Below are 20,517 nucleotides of genomic sequence, written 5' to 3' on the forward strand. Positions count from 1 at the left end.
GATGAAGAGGGGACCGTCTGGAGGGACGAGGACACAAGAGACAGTGATTAAGTGGAGGTAGCAGAGGTTGACTCTAAGTCGTGTAACCTTGTCATCTGCAATCGAGCCCCTGGGGGCAGACATGTCTTCACTCAGGCCTAATATCATAGGCAGCCCCTGGAACCCAACCCATCCCCCCTTCATCCAGCACCCCTCCACAGCCTGAAGGGAGTTAAAAATACATCCATCTCCAAACGTCCTTGTAAAAAGGGGTTCATCATTTTTTCCCTCCCCCCCCTCATTGCCCACCCCCTTCTACTGCTGAAATTCTGAAAGCATAACTTGGGGGCAGAAGCAAGGTCAGCCACCAGCTTCTGTGGCAGACAGATGAGATTCAGCTTGGCCCCGGCTATAGCGACGAAGAGACGGAGAGGGCCATGCCTCATCCTTCGTCCATCTATCATTTCTGTCTCTAAATACTGTTTAAGCACTGCTTTGCAAAGGCTGAGGTCTGCATGCATTGCAGTCATTATGATGCCATTCAACTAAGGCTTTATTGTTCTGTGTTTGGTCAGCATGCTTGGTAATTGGAGAGTTTTCCCTGTGGCTAAATCAGTGATTCAGACAGAGCTGCCCATACGGCCGAGGTTATTCGGCAGTCACGGAGGCTTAGTCACTTTGAGATCTAAATAAAATTGGATCAGTAATGGCTCCTCCGACTGACACTGAGAGGACGCACATGCGGACAGATGAACAAACCGCTTTGCTTTCATTTCACAAATCAGTTTCTTTCATTCTGGTGAGGCCCTGTATCAAAGTCAAAGTGCATTTCAGATGGTCCTGGCTAACACGCTAATCTGCAACTTGAAGGCAGGGTTTGATGTCTCTTTTTTGCGAGTCAGAAAGAATGCAAGATGAGATCAGAGTGTGCCCGATAAGGATGCTGCTGTCTTCTGGATGCAGGTGGCTTCTGCGTCCACTCATCACACTCTCAAGAAAATACCTGGTGTAAATCATCAAATAAGAAAAACACTCAACCTTCTGATCACAATTTCAAAAGTCATGTTCACTTGAACCCCCCTCCACCCAGTGCTCATAGGCAAAAGCTTTCAGGGGAAAGATTATCTCCCTGCTGTCCTCCTCTGTAATTCCCTCTGTAAACAGTTCTGGTGGAATAAGCTTACTCTCAGATGCTCGCTGACAGTACCTGCTGTGTAGGAGATGATTACAGAGCGCTATTGGGCTAAACAGCCCCCGGCGATGCTGAGACGGGGAACTTCATGACATCCTGTTTTTATGTTGGATTTGTGTGTGTCTGCGTGTCAGGCTGAAAAGGGAGAGAGTGAGAGAAATCAGTGCCGCTGTACTGTACTGCATGTGTGTAGGCAGCAGGGCCGCAAACCTCATCCGGCGAAGGGCATCCGCATTCAGGTACTTAATGGTCTGTGCAACTGTCACCATAGCTCATTAATGCTTTCTCTGAAGGCATCAGCGTGATTCAAAGCTGGAGAAAAAAATTTCTTTTTTCAGGAGGGGTCGGAATCAGTGACCTACATTTGCGGCCTCCTGAATCAGATGCGCTGCAGACGTTCTCCCACAGCTCGTCTCAAGTGTGGCTCAGGGGGATTTTAATTTCAGATTAGTCAGTATTTAAGTGCTTTTATGCTGTCATTCTGCCCTCATTATCCAAGTGAGAACTGTCACTGCCTGTAGCTAAGCTATTACTAAATGGAAAGGGAACTTTCCTGTCCGTGCCTTTTATTAGAAGGCGAGCGGTTATCTGTAATTGCACAGGGAGAGCGGTCCAGGGGTGCAGCAGCGGGTGACATCGTAGATTTCTTTTGCCTGCAGTTGCACAACACATGAGCTCACTCCTAAAGATAATTAGAGGAAAAGGGTGATTTCTTTGAGATCTGCTCCCTGGTGTGTCACCACCTAAGGTACCTCAGCGCCCTCCATCTCGGTGGCCCCCGTGGGGAGAGCTGTCCTCGTCTGATAACTCGTGCCGTTCGGCGGTCAGGCAGGATTGTTTAGTAATGGCTATCTGGGCTATGCTGACAAGGTGTTTAATGTTTCGTGATTAACCTCAGTCATCAGTTGGACAGGCAGAGTGGCTGCTCACTGCACTCTATTCCCCAATTATTGCTCTTTAAGGAGAGTGAAGCAAATTTATGGCCAGTGAGAGGAGAGTAGTATCCCAACAATTACTCTGGGTGCTGGAATTAAATTGACAATTTGTAATCTTAATCGCCTTAACACTGCTACACCCAGGGAGAAGCGAATTCGGCCAGGGCGAGGTCCCGGGAAATCAATTCATGGACTATCTGTCTTTTACCTCTCTTTCTTTCCCCTATCTACTCGTTTTTCTCCAACCCTCTTGCACTCACTCCATTTCACTCTCCTCTACTCTTATGGCTTTGTTTCTCATCAGTGATCCTCTCTCTTCAACGCACTGACATCTTACTTGGCAGAGATTTTCATTATCTAAGGAGTGGAGCCATTTACCAGAGAATGGGCTCCAGCCATCTACTATTGCTGACTGAAAGCTTGTTTCTCTATTGGGTCTTACACTCATCCATCCCCCCTTTTTTAGCACTCTCTAGGCCCATGACAAGTCTGAAAACTTGCTCACACACTGGCCCGAGTTCTTTCCCTGGTATTCATAGCTTTACTGATGAAAGCCTGTGTGCACATTCACGACCACTGTTACCTTCTAGAGCTACTTTTTAGAGCTTTATTGAAACAGTTGAGACTTTCACACTAAGACTCTCAGTTTAACCAGTAGACATATTTCATTCTCTAATTATTTTATGAGTTTTAACCTGATGGATTACCACAACTCAAAGTCAGTGCTTTTTTTTGATCGTACAGTATAAATTTCAATAAATCAATGTAAATATTTAAAAGCAGGAACAAAAGACTGAAAGAAGAAGCTTTACAGGCTTGGTGATGATGCAGTGTTTTATTTCTTTTAACAATGACAACCAATTTCTCAGGATTTCGTCTAACGTCAGATTATACAGATTTAGAGTTCTGTTTCTTTTCCTTTTGAGATTTTTAAACATTTCAAATTCAAATTCAAATTCAAATTTTATTTGTCACGTACACAGTCATACACAGTACGATATGTAGTGAAATGCTTGGACAACTGCTCGTGACCTAAAGAAAACAAAAAAGGAAAAGGCTATGAATAAGATAGGAAATAAATATGAAAAATTAAAAAGGGTAAATTTAACTAGGAAGGAATAAAATATAAATTAAGGTTAAAAATGAAATAACTGTACAACACAAATTAGAATGAAGGGTAAATTTAACTGGGAGAATAAGATAAAATATATAAATTAAAGTTGAAAATAAAATAACTGTACAACAAAATACACAATATAGAACTATATAAGAATGTATGAAGAAATATAAATAAATATATACACAATAACAGCAGCGTGATTTAAGTAATGAAGTGAAAATAATGTCCAGAATGTCCAGTGTGTGTAAGAACTGTATGTGTGGGTCAGTACTGTGTGGTGGTGTGATCTTCCTGGCCTTGGTCCAGCACCGCCTGCTGTAGATTGAGTGCAGGTCAGGGAGCTCGGAGCGGATGGTGCGCTCAGCTGACCGCACAACCCTCTGTAGAGCTCGTCTGTCCTGCATGGTGCTGTTCCCGAACCAGGTTAAGATGTTTCCCGTCAGGATGCTCTCTATGGTGCAGGAGTAAAAGTTCCTGAGCACCTTGGAGGGCAGTTGGAAGTCTCTCAAGCGTCTGAGGTGGTAGAGACGCTGACGGGCCTTTTTCACCACGGTGTTGATGTGACAGGACCATGACAGGTCCTGCGTGATGTGAACTCCGAGGTATTTGAAGCTGTCCACTCTCTCCACTGGGCACTCGTTGATGACAGGGGTCTGGTAGTTCCTCTCCTGCTTAGTGCTGAAGTCCACTATCAGCTCCTTTGTCTTACTGACGTTTAGAAGGAGGTTGTTCCTCTGGCACCAGTTCTCCAGATTCCTAATCTCCTTCAGGTAGGCCGTCTCGTTGTCATCAGAGATCAGGCCCACCACGACGGTGTCGTCAGCAAACTTGATGATGGTGGTGGAGCTGGTAGTGGCCACACAGTCATATGTGTACAAAGAGTACATTTGATATGTAACTATTCAGATCAACAACAAAAACAGACAATCAACATGTGATGCTAGCATCCCAATGCATCAAGAATGTGCCTTGAATGAACTTTTCCCTAAGTAGGACACTTAGAAGGTACTTGGAGAACTGACGGACAAGAACTAGTGTAGATGGGCACCTCAGGTTTTTAGGATTTGTGAGGTTTTCCCAGTTATGCCATTTATTTGTGCTAAACTGCCACTACTTAATGTAATGTTTGTAATGGAAATTAGTTATTCATTTTTAAATGTTCCAGTATTATGAGTATATTTTAAATCCACAGAAGATGTATGAAAAGGGTAATCCATGAAATTGTAACCACTGAATTCTGTTTTTGGGGCCAAATGTGTCCTTTGACTGCTATTTGACTTGGTCTAAGCCCTGTGAGACTATGCCTCAGCACAACATTTGACACTACATGATAATGTTGCTGACACCATCACAATAAATGGCGATCTTTAGTGGGTGTAAAGATCGCACTGATGTGAATCCTTTTACAGTTTCTGAACGGAAATTACACGTAACTTCTAACTCATCACGCTGGCATCAGAAGTCAGAAAATCTCAGAGGCATTTACATTTAATTTAAGGAAATTGTGAATGACTATACCAATGTTCATGGCATTCTGTCCATTAAAACCTTAAATTAGTTTGCTCAAAACCATAGAATCACTGTACTTCACACCCTTTACCAAATTGGTTTTAAATTGTCATTTCAGTCTGGTCTATTAGATTATTTAAAACAGACATATTTCCCACATAGCAGACAGGTCTGGCCCGGATCTGGTGTCAAACCGGTCCTGCTGACTGACTCCTGGCAATGTAAGTGGTATGTCATCCAGATATGGGCCAGGCCTGGCACAGATGGCGCTGTTTATGTGATGGCATGCCACATCTGGCCCGACTGTGGTTTGTTTTATGTGGCCCAGGCTCATAGAAAACAGGTCTGGCCCAGATCAAGCTGGCACTTCTGACTGACTGGTGTCATGGCAGGGTGTATGTCAACCAAATGTGGGTCAGGTCTGGCAATGATGGCACTATTTATGTTCCTAATTTTATTTTAGTTAGAAGACCCAAATGCCATGTTGCAATACTATACTGCTATGGTAGCCAACTTTCAAATGCAGGTTTGACAGGTTTGTGAGTATACACTTTATCCAAAACCTAGTGAGGGTTTACTCATGTTTAGCACTGGGTGGCTGTAGCTTATGAGTGGTTCAATCACTGGCTCCTCCCGTCTACATCTCAAGAATGTGAATGTGTATGAATGTAGTTAGGAAGCACTCAAGTTAGAGAAAGTGTGTGATTGGGTGACTGTGGCATGTTGTGTAGAGCACTTAATAATGATGAATAATCCATGAGAGTAGAAAAGCGCTATATAGGAATCAGTCCATTCACTGTCTGAACAGAGTTTCCTCATGTTACTTTTACACTATTATGTTCTGGCACATGTTGTTATTACATGGCTTGATTAAGGTACACATTAGGCTGACATCTGGGGCCAGAGCTGAAACTGTTCTGGGCCAGCAGTGTGTCTGCAACTGGCCCGTGGCTGCACACAACTTACACATGGCCCACATCCCACAAAGAATGACGGTCCTTTGGTGGCGCAGATCTGGTTTGCCAGAGGTTACACATGGGCCAGCACAGAACCAGCAGTGTGTTTGCAACTGGCCTTTTGCTGGCCCATGTGTGGGCCACCTCTGGCAAACCAGATCTGGGCCACCAAAGGGCCGTCACTCTTTGCGGTATGTGGGCCATGTGTAAGCACATTGTGTGGGCCAGATCTGGGCCATACCAATTTTGCTATGTGGGTTAATGCTTAACATTCAATTATTACCTCTGATTTAAGTTCCAGGTAAGAATTATTTTCTTTCAATCACTGCTGTCTTGATGTGAACGTAAGCTAATCTGATGGGGCAATTTTAAATCTTTACATTGCTGGCAATAAACTGTGAAACATGAAACACAAAGGTGTACCACTTTAAGAACATAATGTGTCATGTCAGGAAATTTCAAGTGTTTTGCACGTCTTTTCATGTGGTTCTGTAAAGGTCAGTGGGATGATTCTTGCTTCTTATGTATTTTTTGTTTCCCCATCTTGGCTTGAGGAAGAAAATTGTATTAATGGATGTGATGGTACAGGAGAGCTCACCAAAGTCATTACGATTCGTCCTCCTTTAAGTAAGATCATTGAAAAAGCAGTTTCTCAACAGCTCAGTTACTTCTTAAAACAGAATAATTGCTACGATGCCTTCCAGTCAGGTTTTAGACAGAACCACAGCACTGAAACCGCTCTGACCAAAGTGTTTAATGACATATGTCTGAATACAGACAGTGGAAAAATGTCAGTCCTAGTTTTACTGGATCTCAGTGCAGCATTTGATACAGTTGACCACAACATATTACTCAAACGACTGGAGAACTGGACAGGTCTTTCAGGAACTGTACTAAACTGGTTCAAAACATACTTAGAAAACAGGAAATACTTTGTATCAATAGGTAACTTCACATCTGAGCAGACAAGTATCACATGTGGAGTTCCCCAAGGTTCCATCTTGGGACCCCTTCTGTTTAACATCTACATGCTCCCACTGGCACAGATTATAAACAACAACAAAATAAACTATCACAGCTATGCAGATGACACACAAATATATATCACAATGTCACCAGGAGACCGAGGCCCTGTACAGGCTCTTGGTAAATGCATTGAGGAAATCAATGACTGGTTGTGCCACAATTTTCTCCAGCTAAACAAAAACAAAACTGAGGTAATAGTCTTTGGCGCCAAAGAAAAACGATTACAGGTCACCAGAGAACTTCAATCTATACATCTAAAAACCACAAACCAGGCGAGAAATTTGGGTGTAGTGATGGATGCAGCCCTAAACTTAGAAAAACACATTAAGACAATAACAAAGTCAGCTTACTATCACCTCAAGAATATATCAAGGATAAAAGATCTGATGTCTCAACAGGACCTGGAAAAACTAGTCCATGCATTCATCTTTAGTAGGCTTGATTACTGTAACAGCATCTTTACAGGTCTACCTAAAAAATCAGTCAGACAACTACAGCTCATTCAGAACTCTGCTGCTCGAGTCCTCACTAAGACCAAAAAAGTGGACCACATCAGTCCAGCTCTGAGGTCTTTACACTGGCTGCCTGTCCGTCAGAGGATAGACTTTAAAGTTCTGATGCTGGCCTATAAAGCTCTGAATGGTTTAGGACCAAAATACATCAATGACCTCCTGACCCAGTATGAACCATCCAGATCCCTCAGGTCATCTGGATCCGGTCTTTTATCAGTTCCCAGAGTCAGAACCAGACACGGAGAAGCTGCATTCAGCTTTTATGCTCCTTATATCTGGAACAAACTCCCAGAAAGCCTCAGATCAGCTGAAACACTCAGTTTATTTAAATCCAGGTTGAAGACTCACCTGTTCTCAGCTGCATTTGAATAAAGCACCAAATCCACACTTTAAGCTTAAATTTCAAAACTTACATTTAACTACTGATTTTATCTACTGTTCTGATTTTATCTGTTTTGATTTTATATACTGTTGTTTGTTTGTTTGTTTGTTAATTAGTTAGTTAGTTTATTTGCTTGTTTTAATCAATTTTAAATCATGCTTTTTATTTGTTCTTGTTTCTAATGTCTCTGTAAAGCACTTTGAGTCACCTTGTTGTTGAATTGTGCTATACAAATAAACTTGCCTTGCCTTGCCTTGCCTTCCTTCTATGGGGACCATATATATTTTTGCTAAATTTATGGGCCAAACAATTTTTAATAATCCGGTCTGCACAGAAATGTTTAGCCTGTCCAACAGACACTTAACAAATCAGGAGTTCATAGGTTACTTCCCTTAAAATGACAAATGCGACCCTGACATTGATCACAGTTTAGGTGAAGACCCATTAGGTGATCATTGTGTGCAAGTTTCACTACTAATAATTCTTGTGAATGACCCTTCAGTCATTTTGAATATTAACTCTTATTCTCTGGCCATCAGTTTCACATGGCTATCATCTATATTTTTCAACACTTGTGTGTGAAATTTACATCAAGTGTGAGCATGCAGCAATTTGTCATGTCAAGAAAAATATACTCATTCCTCAGCTCACTATTTTAAGAAGAGCAAAAATCCAACACTGCTTAAAGAGACATTACCATGACTCAGTCTTTTCAATACCCTCAGGCCTGTGTCTAAGCAGCCTTTTATGAAGAATCAGGTTCTGAAGCAAGTTGTTCATGTAAAGCAATACTTTTTGTTAGAATTTCATTCAGATTTCAGAGAGAACTACTTGACTCACCCTGTGCTGAACCATTTTGATAATATCAGAAATATGGTGGCGGTAAAGCATTGAAAAAATAAAAGAGTTTGGTCAATGCACAATATGGAACTCTTTAAGCTAAATAATACCGAATGAGGAAAATGTCACATCAAATTCCCGATCTGATATCTTTATTTGAAGAGTTGGGAATGAAACCTGGCTCTCTTCATAGCTTCAGTATGCTTAAAGACTCAATTCTTGGTAAGACAGGGATGCGATTACTGCTGTCAATGATACACCAGCAAAATCTTCCAATTAAATATTTTACCAAATTATATCAACACAAATTGAACTGTTTTTTGGCAAAGATATTAGAAAACTCTCCAGCTTATCTACATTAACAGAGAAGTTTGCACGGGGAAAAAAAATCTGTTGGTTATTAAGAAAAAAACATTTCACCGTGAACTGAAGCATTTCACTCTAATTGTGCTTTTTGATCCAGGTTTAAACACTGAACAGGATTCTAGTAATTGAGTCTTTTTAAAATACAAATTACAAAATTCGATAGCTCGTGCCAGTCAGCGGAACACATAATAATGGAGGCTTTTATGTCCGTGCGTCTTAATTACTGGAACGCTGACAAGACATTATTCTTATTATTATTATTCTGACAAGAATGTGGCTTTGTATTAGGACTAAGGGGACAAAATACTACAAATGTTACATTCTTATGTCAGTCTTAGAGTTTTTAATAGTTCGGTTTCTTTCACTTCAGTGAATGTTCCTTTAATGTGGCCATTGTGGTTCTATAGGTCATGCTAATATTATTTTATGCAAAATATTTCTAGATTAAGATTTCTGTATGAAATAAACCAGAATTATCCTGCACATCTAATCATCAGATTATTTAGAATAATACTTTATTATTTTATTTCAGTGAGCCTGCAACATGTGCAAGCGATGCATCTTAGACATCGCCTGCACGTATTGGTTGCTCTGAAGCCCGGGTCAACATATTAAGATATTACAGATGACATTTTATAAACTGTTTTGTATCTTTGAGAAGCAGATGGAAAAGACCGGTGAACACATCCTTATTTTATTTTCTACAGGGCATTCTTCTCTACTGTGAATACCAGGCCTCTACTTTTGATGAGTCGAAGCTTCCCAGCCACAGGTTTGAGGCCATGGACCACTTTGCAAAGTGTTTCCTGATCCTGCGTCTGGAGGACAGCCAAGTAGAGGGAGGTCTCCAAACTGCTGAGGAAGACAGGAGAGGCTGGAGGGCTGTACGCGTGGACTTGGTGTCTCCACCTGTGGATCGCTACGCCTTTACTCTTCTTGGCTGGAGCGGCTCCAGGGTAAGAAGGATTATAGAGAATGAATGAAAGTTAGGTAGCTGCAGGAAGAAGGTGTGAGTAGAAAGAAATGTACTAGTAGTTATTCAGTACATCTTAGAGGTGCTTGAACCACAATTTGAAACCACAATTTGGTATCTAAGGCCAAGTGTACATGATGAAAATATGATTTCATATCAGCAAAGTCTCATATCCTATAACCATCTTGCTAATAACAATAATGAAAAGACATAGAAGTTCTCCAGGAATACAAAATGCATTTAGACATCGCTGTTTCCTTTTAAAGTCATATGGCTGACAAGGAAAATAGGTATTTAATTTCAGACTATCGATTCTTCCTTTCACAGCAGTTTGAGAGAGACCTGAGGAGGTTTGCTCGAATGGAGCGGCGAATGCTGTTGGACAATCACGCTTTGTATGACAAAACTAAGGTACATTTAAATTAAAACATTTCATTTTTAGCTGATAATTTTAAATTTGGGCATTTTTATGATAAACATATGATTCAACTGCATGATCAACGTAAACCTAGTACATTTCCATGAAGTGCTTTGCATTTATATTCATTCTATCAGTGATTTATATTTATTCATTCATTTAAAAAAATATTTGGTAAATAACTGTAAAAATAAGAAATTCTAACTGCACTTTACTTTTAATGTCAATAATGGATTGGAGTAGTTAATTCACACATGTACAATATTTAGCTTTATGACGCATTGACAGTCAGCTTATTTTGCTGTTGATCCCCTGTAAGAAGGCGTCCACTTCTTCAGCAACTCATCTTTTACTTGCGATACTACAGATGTTGAGTTTTCACAGAACATTTCTGAAATGAGGGGGAAATGCACTGATTTGCGTTTTGCAGGTCTTTTCAACTTTTTGCACCGACCGTTTTGAATGTGATATAATGCATGCCTCTTTTTTCTGTCACCTGCAGGTAAGTGGCATTTTACCATAAGGCAGGGTCTGTAAATCATTTATCTAAAGGATAAACAAAGAGCAGTGTCAGTATTTGTGACAGTATGTGATGTAGACATGACTGAAACCCATCCTGTGTAAGCTACAAGTCATATAATTAGAAAACAGCAGAAAGTAAGTTAGGTATTTTTAGTCCTGGATATTGTCTCCTGCAAATTTCAAAAGTCTTAAATTCATTTCTGTGAAAAATTAACATTTAACTGTCCTGGAAAATAACTACCAAGTCTTAAACTCAGACATCAAAGGTCAAGAGATTTGTGTGTCATTCCCTTGCATTTCAAAATCTTTGTAAAGAATGGTCACCATGGAGGACATCGGCACAGAAATTAAAATTTCAATTGAATTATTTCTTATAATCAAGACAGCCCATAAAGAGGTGTTAGGTCTGATCACAGATAAAAGTTAAAGTCATGCAGACCACACTTGAAATACGATAGTTTTAATTGTGCATACAAGGTTTTCTAAAACAGACAGCTATTTAAATATAACACTGTCAAACAAATGAGTTCAGTCAAACGTCTCTAACCTAAGACGCACAGCATGTTACTATGCAATGTACTGGACACCCTAAAGTGCACTATTCAATCTACCGGTTACCATCTCTTAGCATTAGTTGTATCATAACTGCTTAATTAGCGTAACCAGTGTTGAAGATGAAACAAATTCACGTGCAGTGTTTCTATTCTTTGTTTTAACTCATCTCAGTTTAAATGTCTTTTTAAAAATAATAATTATGTCCTAATATTCTGCATACAAAAAATCTCTGGGTGTTTTTGACATTGCCCACAATATCCATGATGAATTGCAAATTTAATTAGAAGACAACCACAAACAGCTTGTCTGTAAGTTGTTTGCAAAGAGATGTCTCAACCAAATTAATACTGCAGTGAGTAGACTTAATTACTAACCACGAAGCCATTGTTAAATTGTATCTTATTCTTTTCTTTTCCTTGCTTTTCTCTCACTGCAGCAGTTTGACACAGATGGCTATCCTCCCTGAGCCAGGTTCCCTCTGAGGTTTCTCTCTGTTAAAAGGAAGTTTTTTTTTCTGTCTTTTTTGTCTCACAAAGCACTGTGCACAGGTTTTATGAACTGACATTAAGTATTGTCTTTGAAGAAGCAAAGGAATCAGTCTCAAATTTGCATGATTCAATTGAAACAAATAAAAAAACCCACACAAAACAAGGTTGGTTGATCTTCTAACAATGCACTAATATATAAATATAGGCCAAACTAAAGAAGGACCAAAGAACTAAAGAAGGAAAATTGTGTTTTCATCAGGGTGAAATGATGGAGACTGTGGAGGCTGGGGCAGGCATTCTCTGATAAAAACTCATTCAGAGAAGGGCTGCCTGATTAAAAACAAATTTGCTGTCTAAACTTGAAATCTGTGTAAAGACAAAAGTAAAACATTATTTCCTTTAAGACTTGAGTAAACAACATGATAATTAAGTTGCTATAAGTGTGTCATGTGCACATACAAACTAGTGTATCTATAAAAAAAATATTTATGTAAGTATTTATGTATGTAATAGATGCCTTAGTGAAACAAACTCAAAACACTGGAAACTCTGCTGAAAAAATTAACTTTGCTTGTGTGCGTGCCTTGTACATATCATGTGTTGCGCGACTATTAGTCATGAATTGCTGTGTGGCAGGCAGGCAAGCAGGAGTGGTGGACCCAAAATGCAGAACTCAGACACGGAAGTGAAACTTAAAGTGCAGCTTTGTTGCTGGGAAAAAACTCATACTAACTAAACTCACCAAAAGACAAACAAAAGTCTGAACAGAGGAACCAAGGACTGAAACACTGGAAAAGAAATACTAAACTGGAGCAGGAGACTAAACACTAGAAACATGGAAGCAGAACACACAGCTAGTTGAGGGTAAGAGGATGAACAGACGTTAACGACGCGACACCGCCGAGTAGGGGAAGACACAGACACTAAATACACATAGCAGCAATCAAGGGATGAGCAACAGGAGGGGAACACACCTGGGGGAAATCAAAGCTGACGGAACAGGGGAAACGTAAATGGAACACACTCACATGAGACAAAGACCTTCAGAATAAAACAGGAAACTCAGACACAGAACCAGGCAAGACACTGAACTAAACAGACAGATTCACAAGCAGACAGTGTGACACCATAGACAGACGGAGGGAACACAGAGAAGTGGGAGCACAGGCAACCTAAACTAAACATGAGGGCAAGATAACAAAACCTAAACCAGAAATAATAATAATAATCATCATCATCATCATCATCATCATCATCAGATAGCTAAAGAATCAGAATATAATTATAATCAAAACCGTATCACCAGAGAATAAGAGCTAATCCATAATGGAAAAATAAACCAAAACATAAGAAACTCAAAATGCTGGTCGACTACCTGCAATAGTTATGCCTTGTTCTGCTAACGTCTCCCCTTAGCATTCCAGCTAAGTTAACAGTTCTAGCAATAACCATCACAGCCATATCATTACACAAAGTGAGATAAGCTTTTTTGGTATCAATTATCTACTTAGAAAATCAGTTTGCATAATTCATTTATATATGCAAACGCATATGCTCACAGGAAAATTCATTACGTACGTCTTGCTAGTACTGGACTGGACCCTCTTTTGCCTTAAGAGCTGCCTCAGTTCTTTGTGGCATAGATTCAGCAAGTTGATGTAACTAGTTGCTGTGGTGGCCATTTGAATACTAGCTTTATGTTCAAGAAACCAGTTTTAGATGAATTGAACTCTGACCAGGCAGAATTGTAGCTTTAACATGATTTGAGCTTTGTGACATCAGAAAATTGGTGGACGTTGGTCATAAAGGGATGAGCCTGGCCAGCAACAGACAGGCTGTTTCATTTAAATGACACTCAGCTGGTACTGAAGGGAATAAAATGTGCCATCATTGCACCACCCACCTGAGTGGTTCATACACGGCAACATGGATCCATTCTTTCATGTTGTTTATGCCAGATTCTAAGCATACCATCTGAACATCACAGCAGAAATTGTGACTCACCAGGCAATATTTTCCCAGTCTTCTATTGTCCAATTTTGGTGAGCTCACTTGAACAGCAGCCTCAGTTTCCTGTTAGCTGACAGGAGTGGCACTTGTTTGAAGCACATCTACTTCAGTGCTCGGTTTGAACTTCAACAGGTGGTTTGGACTATGTCTAAGTGTACTGAGTTGCTACCATGTTTTATGGTGTACCAAATGTTTTGAGTTGGTGAAAGGTCTGGATTGCAGGCAGAATGTTCGGCACTTGGACTCTTCTACAACAGAGCCATGCTGTTGCGCCTTTTCAGATTTACAAGCTTCCATAGGAACTAATGCAGCACCAAGAAGTTTGTTCATATATGGCTTCTTCTTTTGCATCTCTATGTGTGGATAGCAAAGCAAACTGTGTTCTGTAAGTTTTGCTGAGCCTGTGCAGTGATTGCAACAACAGAACTTCGATGACATTAAAATCTTGCCTGTTTTTTAAGCTACTGGAAGTCCCAGGCTTCTAACTTTCTACCTTTAAAACCCGCCTTCCAGCCAAATGGCTGGTAGGCTTTTAGCTAGGCTTTAGCTTCAGCCAAGTGGAAGCTAAATTGGCTAGTCATTCATATGTAAATTAGGTTGTTACCTGAGAATTCTGGAGGGGAGTGGGGGTGTGTGAAGGATTGCTGATTTCTAACTGCCAACTGCCTCTTTGTTTGTCTGGTGGGGGGGAGCTGCTAAAAGCTGTGAACTTCCTTTTGTGTTCGTCTTGATGCATTCTCAATTATCCAGGAATGTTTTATTAATGTTGTATTAATGTTTTAAGAACTGTGGGCATTCGATATTGATATTTAACCTTGTCCCTTGCACACAAAGATTTCTTCCCAATGTTTGAATCTTTCGATGACACCTATTTTTTTGGTGAACTTGGTGAACTTCTCTGCCTCTCCAAGATGCTCTTTATACCCCCAATCATGTTACTCACCTGTTGGCAGTTAGCCTAACTCGTTACAAAACATTCCTCTTGCTGTTGTTTTTAGCACCACTTACGTTTCAGCCTTTTGTTGTCCCAGATTCCAGGAGATGTTGCTGCTACATTTTCTCAGTTGTTTTCCGTGTTCTATTGTGAACAAAATATGGCTCTATGAAATTCACAAATCATTTCATTCTGCTTTTTTTCTTACATTTTTATATTGTGCACATCAGTCAAGCTGCTTTGGAAGTCGTTTATATATTGGCTATCATATTAACTGTAATTGTCGACACATAAAATTGAAGAAAAGGGAAATTACCTCATCAGTACGCCATAGCTTCAACATTATTTTACCATAAGCCGAATTTGATTTATTTGCCTGTAATGGGTCTTTGCTGTGTTGTGCCCGCTTTTTTATTTCAACGGTCTGCTGCTGTGCTGGTGTAATGAGTACTTCTTGATCCTGTTTGCTAACACCAACAAAGATGTGCTTTGTCTGAAGACTTGATGTGCTTGGGTGGAAATACATGTAATGCAATTTGTGCAATTTGTGCACACAACCATGGTTTAATCTAAACTTCCATTTGGAAGCACTTTAAAATAAAAAAGTCAAAGTGATCAAAAGTATCATCTACACAAACAGCAACACCCAAGCTTACGGAGCAGAACGCTGTATTGTAATGAGACGATGTTACACTGTTGCTCACTTCACTGGTCAACGATTTTTATTTGGATGGTGATCAGTGTGGATGATAGCTGTTGTGTTGAACAGCTACAGCGAAGAAAGCTCAAAGTTATTTACTGTAACACGAGTTTTCTTCTCTGAGCAAGAAGAAAGTTAGAACAAGAGCGAGAACAACAATTTTTAATTATAGCACTGCGCTTCGTGGGAGGTGGGCAGAGTTTGGCAGGCTCGATGCAGCGCCGCGCTCCATCTCCATCACACACGCATAAACAAATAAACGCGCTGCATATTCGAGTTCATCAGAGCAAGTTGAGTGAGCAAAAATATATCTTAATGTTTCAGTATACAAAAGCAAAAACCTTGTTAAAGTAAAGGTAATTGCATTTGGGAGCTCAGGGTTCATTTACACATTTCCAAATTAAATAAACAGCATTATGTTTGGCACAGTCGTATGTAGGTGCACGGTGCAGAGGGAAAGCTTAATTCACAGCATAACCTATGCAATTTAACAACCAATTAACTCTTTTCTTGCCTACAGTGGTAGATCTAATTAAAATTTGCTTAGGAACAACTTTTCTTTGTTGTAACTTTGTACCTAATTGGCTTTTAGGAAGAACAGAAGAGGACAGTAGGTGTGCTTCATCTTGTAAGCTGAATGTCTCATGTGGTGGTGGTAAAAGCGAGATGATAAGATGGGCTGTCATAATTAGTAACCTGTGACAGAATCCACTTCCATCATGGCATGTGAGATATATTATAGGGTTTGTTTCACGCACGCAGAGAAGTCATTTTCCACATGTGAAAATTGGCTGTGACAACGTTTGATGAGATCGCAGGTAGGCAGTGGTGACAGACAGCTGGGTTATAGTTACATTTTCCAGGCCAGCAGCAACAAGTGAGGGTGTTTGAATGCATACATAAGTGAAAACCAACCCTAAAATGACTTTGTGCCTTTAACCCTGTGAACCCTGTGAACCCTAATCACATGCACGTTGTATTACCAGCAGGAAATGCGCTATCGCGGCTTTATTTATTCACGCAAACCTCGGATTTACAGCCACAGCTCAGACTGAGTTACGCTCCTAAAAAAGTACAAGTGCCTCAGCATAATCCTAAAAAAAGAGATTGACATGACTCTTCAGCTGAAGGACTCAGGGAAAAGTTTATAGTACTGACAAGACGACAACAAAAATTCCAGGGAACCATCAATCTTCATGACAGACGTCTTCGAAGCTCGTGTTTATCCTATCCTCGCTACTATTCATTGCATCCTGTAAGGCACCCGCGGCTCATTTCCAATGCATGGGGGAGACAGGCAAGCCGTTTGAGTCGCGAGTCAAGCGGGACAAGGGTGTAAGGCGTATCAGCGGGCAGATCGACAGGGAAGACACCCTGTCACCGCAACGTCCCGTCAGCTGCTCCCTGGGGAAAGAGGTCAAAGTCCCCGAGATCACTGGGTGGCAGCTTCCTGACAGTTAATATACGCATCCAGCCAACTCAGATGGTGTTTATTTAAATGCAAGGGCAGAACCAGGCTTGCTGACAGTGCAGCCATCCATGCACTGGTGTGGACGGGGGGAAATCACACACACACACACTCACGCACGCACAGTAATTCTTGGAAAAACCTTGCATGCTGGTTTTTCTTTTTGGAGTTTGATTCGCTAAGATGGTACGTTAAACACAAAACAGAGGCTCAGATTCTAGTATGTGAGAAAGGTGACAAAATGCAACCACAAGGGAACTCATCAGCCTGCTGAGGATTTCAAAGTGTGGTAAAAACAGGCCAAACACACACTCTGTCACTGAAGCCGTGTCACCACTTGCCAGGACTGTAGTTTCAAGGTCGTCACAAAGCTTAACAGGGGAACGTCCAGGCAGAACTGTACAGCAGTGTGACCCGTTTTTCATTCCACGCTCCACTTTTCCACCATAATTAACGTAATGAAGATCAATTAACTGTCCCGTGTCTTGTTGCTGCCTTCACACAACGCTGACTGTTCCCTGTGTTCACGCCTTCGACTTGACCAGGAGAGGAAGAGCATCCTCCCCCTTGTGTTATTTTGTCCACACTCACGTTGTTAATTGGTCCGACGTATGGCTGAGGACAGGGCGGTAATAGGGCTTTCATCTTTTTCCTGTCCCTTGTAATTGGCCAGCAGATTTGGAGAGGTTCTGCACTGCCAGTGTGACTGGTGTCAAGGAAACAGGGGAGCGATGAGGACTGATGTCTGATTAAAAGGGTAGACATCCGTGCTTAGGACTAAAGGCGGTCATTTAGAGGACTTTAATCTTGCGAGCTTCAGAGTGGCTCTCAGTGGACACAAGCTGGTCTCTGTCTTATTATGAAATGCTTAAAAAAAGATTAGAGGGTGAAGCTCAAGCTAATGATCTCTTCCCAATTAAGACTAAGCTCAGGGGGAATCCATGAGTCACTGTGGGAGAGGTCTTCACAACTTTCTCAGTCATTCAGGGTTCATGTACACGACAGATGTTTCCAGGTTCAAACATTTGCCATAACAAAGTTTTATTAGACAGAATTTTTATTTTATTTTATTAGACATAACGGAACAACACATTCTTTATCTGCTTTATTGATGTAAGGTGATAGGTGTTGTTAGCTGGAGCTCCTCATGGTTAAAAAAAAGGCCTTACATAACACAGCGGGCCAAACTACACTGGAAAGAAGGGCTGAGTAGCAACTTTCACTGCTTCTTAAAAGAAACATCGCTCTATTGAGATGTTAAGCTACATTTTCCCTTATTTTCAATCCTGTGAACTGGCAGCTTGACAGGTTTCCAAACATTTGCCCCTCTTCGTTCCCAGACAGTCCAAGGAAATAAAGAGCCCTAAGACAGAACTAATCAGTGTTTCCATCACACAACATCTGAAGAACTGTTGAGATTATGCAGCTTTAGAGGGGGAGATGCCATTTTCACACACAGTGACAGAGTTGTCATGTTGGGTTTTTTTTAGTGGTTTTCTGTAACTCGTTGTGACATAAGCAGTAGAGCAGTGGAGAGAGCTTCTAAACATGCCGGTCTCCTAAATAACAAGGCATGTGTGTTGTGATCAGTTTATCATTGTTATTCCTGCTTTTATTGTGCAAGAAAAGTAAATAACAAAGACCAAATTTATTTATTTATTTTTGTTTTTTTGTGTCAGTCAACATATGACAAACATTTCTTGGATCCAGCTTGAGAGATTTGTTTTCCAAGGCAGAGAAAGCAAGCACTTTAATTAAAGATGCCTTCATGAGCTTTCTGAAGAAGTGCTGGTAATATTTCACCATGCACTGACATAATACAGCCTTTTCAGCAGATATGGTGAACCTGCGTGTTAGCAAACAGCTTCTTATCTCCTTATCCAGTGAGCAACAGTATCATTGATTTAAAGTTGCGTGTGTGTGTGTGTGTGTGTGTGTGTCCTGTATTTACCCTTACTTAGCTTTGCTTTTTCCTGGTGGAAATGGGTTGCTTTTTAATGCTTGTTAATACTTCTGGTACCAATTTGCTTCTTTGGTTTGTTTGTAATGTTTGTTCTGAAAATAGATTTGAAAAAAATATGGGCGTGTCCTACAGATTAATGAATCATTGTAAAGCTTGGTAGCATTAAATGAGACCTGTATGTGGTTGTTGCAGCCCTGTTTCAATCCCTAAATCAAACTGGGTGCTAACACTTGCTTATTGTGTTAACGAATGCTGTACGACTATAGACCAGAAGGTCTTTTTTTTGTTGGTGTGTCAGTGAACTTGGATGAGCAATTCCAGGAGTAGCAAACTGAAACTCCTAAATGTAATTCAGCTATCACTACAACAGTGCAGTGGGTGTGTATCGTTATGGCTATTGTACACCTACTGTCCAAAAAAAAGCAGTTGTGGTTACAGGTCTTTATGTGCCTGTCTGTCAGGGGACAAGTTTTGCTGATGCAACAGTGTTGCAACAAGACAAGATACAGTGATGATATTTTTTAAGATGTGTAGTTAAACTCACTAAAACCTAAATGAATTCTGAATAATGAAGTAGCTAGATAAAGGAGTAATGAGTAACTGGTGCTTGTAATTTGTAATTAACCTACTGATTTACCATATGAGGTGTCTTTTCTCTACACACGTAATGTTTTAGGCGTTATTCTTTCATGAGAAGTCATTGATGTTGCTCCTGGTGTGAATCCACTGTGAAATGATCAGTGCCACATCTTTGGTTTTCCTACTGCAAAATGTCAAAAGTTGTCTCAGATCCTTGGCTGTCTGGTTTTCTTAGAAATGTCCCCACTGTGGAAAAGGCCTATTTTTCCAATAAAGAAGCTGCCAAGTCAGTTGGGTTTTCTAGTAATTGGTCAGCGTGAAGGGAAATGGACAAAACACAGGAAATCTTTGGCACCCCGGTGTGATCGATATGACTGCACCTCCACTGTCAAGTTTGGGTTGCGACACCCTGCTAGCATTAACTGACATCTAGTCGTCCTCTGAAAATACTCTGCTGACTTGTACTGCCACAGGCACTTACACCCAGCATCAGTTCCTCGCCACCACAGTTGAATTTTAACTGAGGTGCAAGTCGGAGGGAGCGGTTTGGGGAGGGAAATGTGTGTGTGTGTGTGTTTGTCTGCGTGCGTGTGTGTGTCCTCTGCTGTAAGTCTGAAGGTTTGTGATAATTAATATGTGTAGTGGGTTTGATGAATGAGGACAGGTGGAGGATTTCATCATGCCTAGACAGACTGACTCCCTCCCTGGGCAGGAGGGATCTATGACCCAGCCCAACACCTCCAAAAAAACCCTCGCCCCTCTATGTGTAGCAGTATCTACCCTTGAAATTACCGAGTGTGTGTTGTGAATGTGCGGCGTGTTTGCAGTCTCCAAACCACAGTACACCTGTTAAAAATGTGTTCATGTACATCAAACTCACTGTCGTTTGTTCTGCCTTTTTGTGCATACTTTGGCGTGTGCTCTCATAGCGTGCTATATACTGCGAGCGTGAGCGTGTGTGTGTGTCTGAATGTGTCTTTCTCAGAGGGTAATTACTCTATGTCATGTGTGGAGTGTGATTAATGAGGTTCTGGTCAAAAGGCTGGGAGCATAGATGTCCTGGCTTTGGTCCTGAAGCACAGATACTGAT

At 40.8% G+C, this 20,517-nt stretch overlaps 1 protein-coding gene across 1 annotated transcript in view; it reads left to right on the forward strand.

Moving 5' to 3' along the window:
- Positions 1–20,517, forward strand: part of dntt (deoxynucleotidyltransferase, terminal) — a 105,084-nt gene that overhangs the window by 55,627 nt on the left and 28,940 nt on the right. Inside the window, exons 9-10 of the mRNA XM_085428828.1 lie at positions 9,525–9,773; positions 10,118–10,201. Of these exons, the coding sequence (XP_085284954.1) occupies positions 9,525–9,773; positions 10,118–10,201 (333 nt within the window). The remainder of the gene's footprint in view (positions 1–9,524; positions 9,774–10,117; positions 10,202–20,517) is intronic.

Source organism: Rhamphochromis longiceps, linkage group LG13 (genome assembly GCF_057381845.1).
Source record: "Rhamphochromis longiceps isolate RC_006_pf linkage group LG13, R_longiceps_female_GT1.1, whole genome shotgun sequence".
Taxonomy (NCBI): Eukaryota; Metazoa; Chordata; class Actinopteri; order Cichliformes; family Cichlidae; genus Rhamphochromis; species Rhamphochromis longiceps.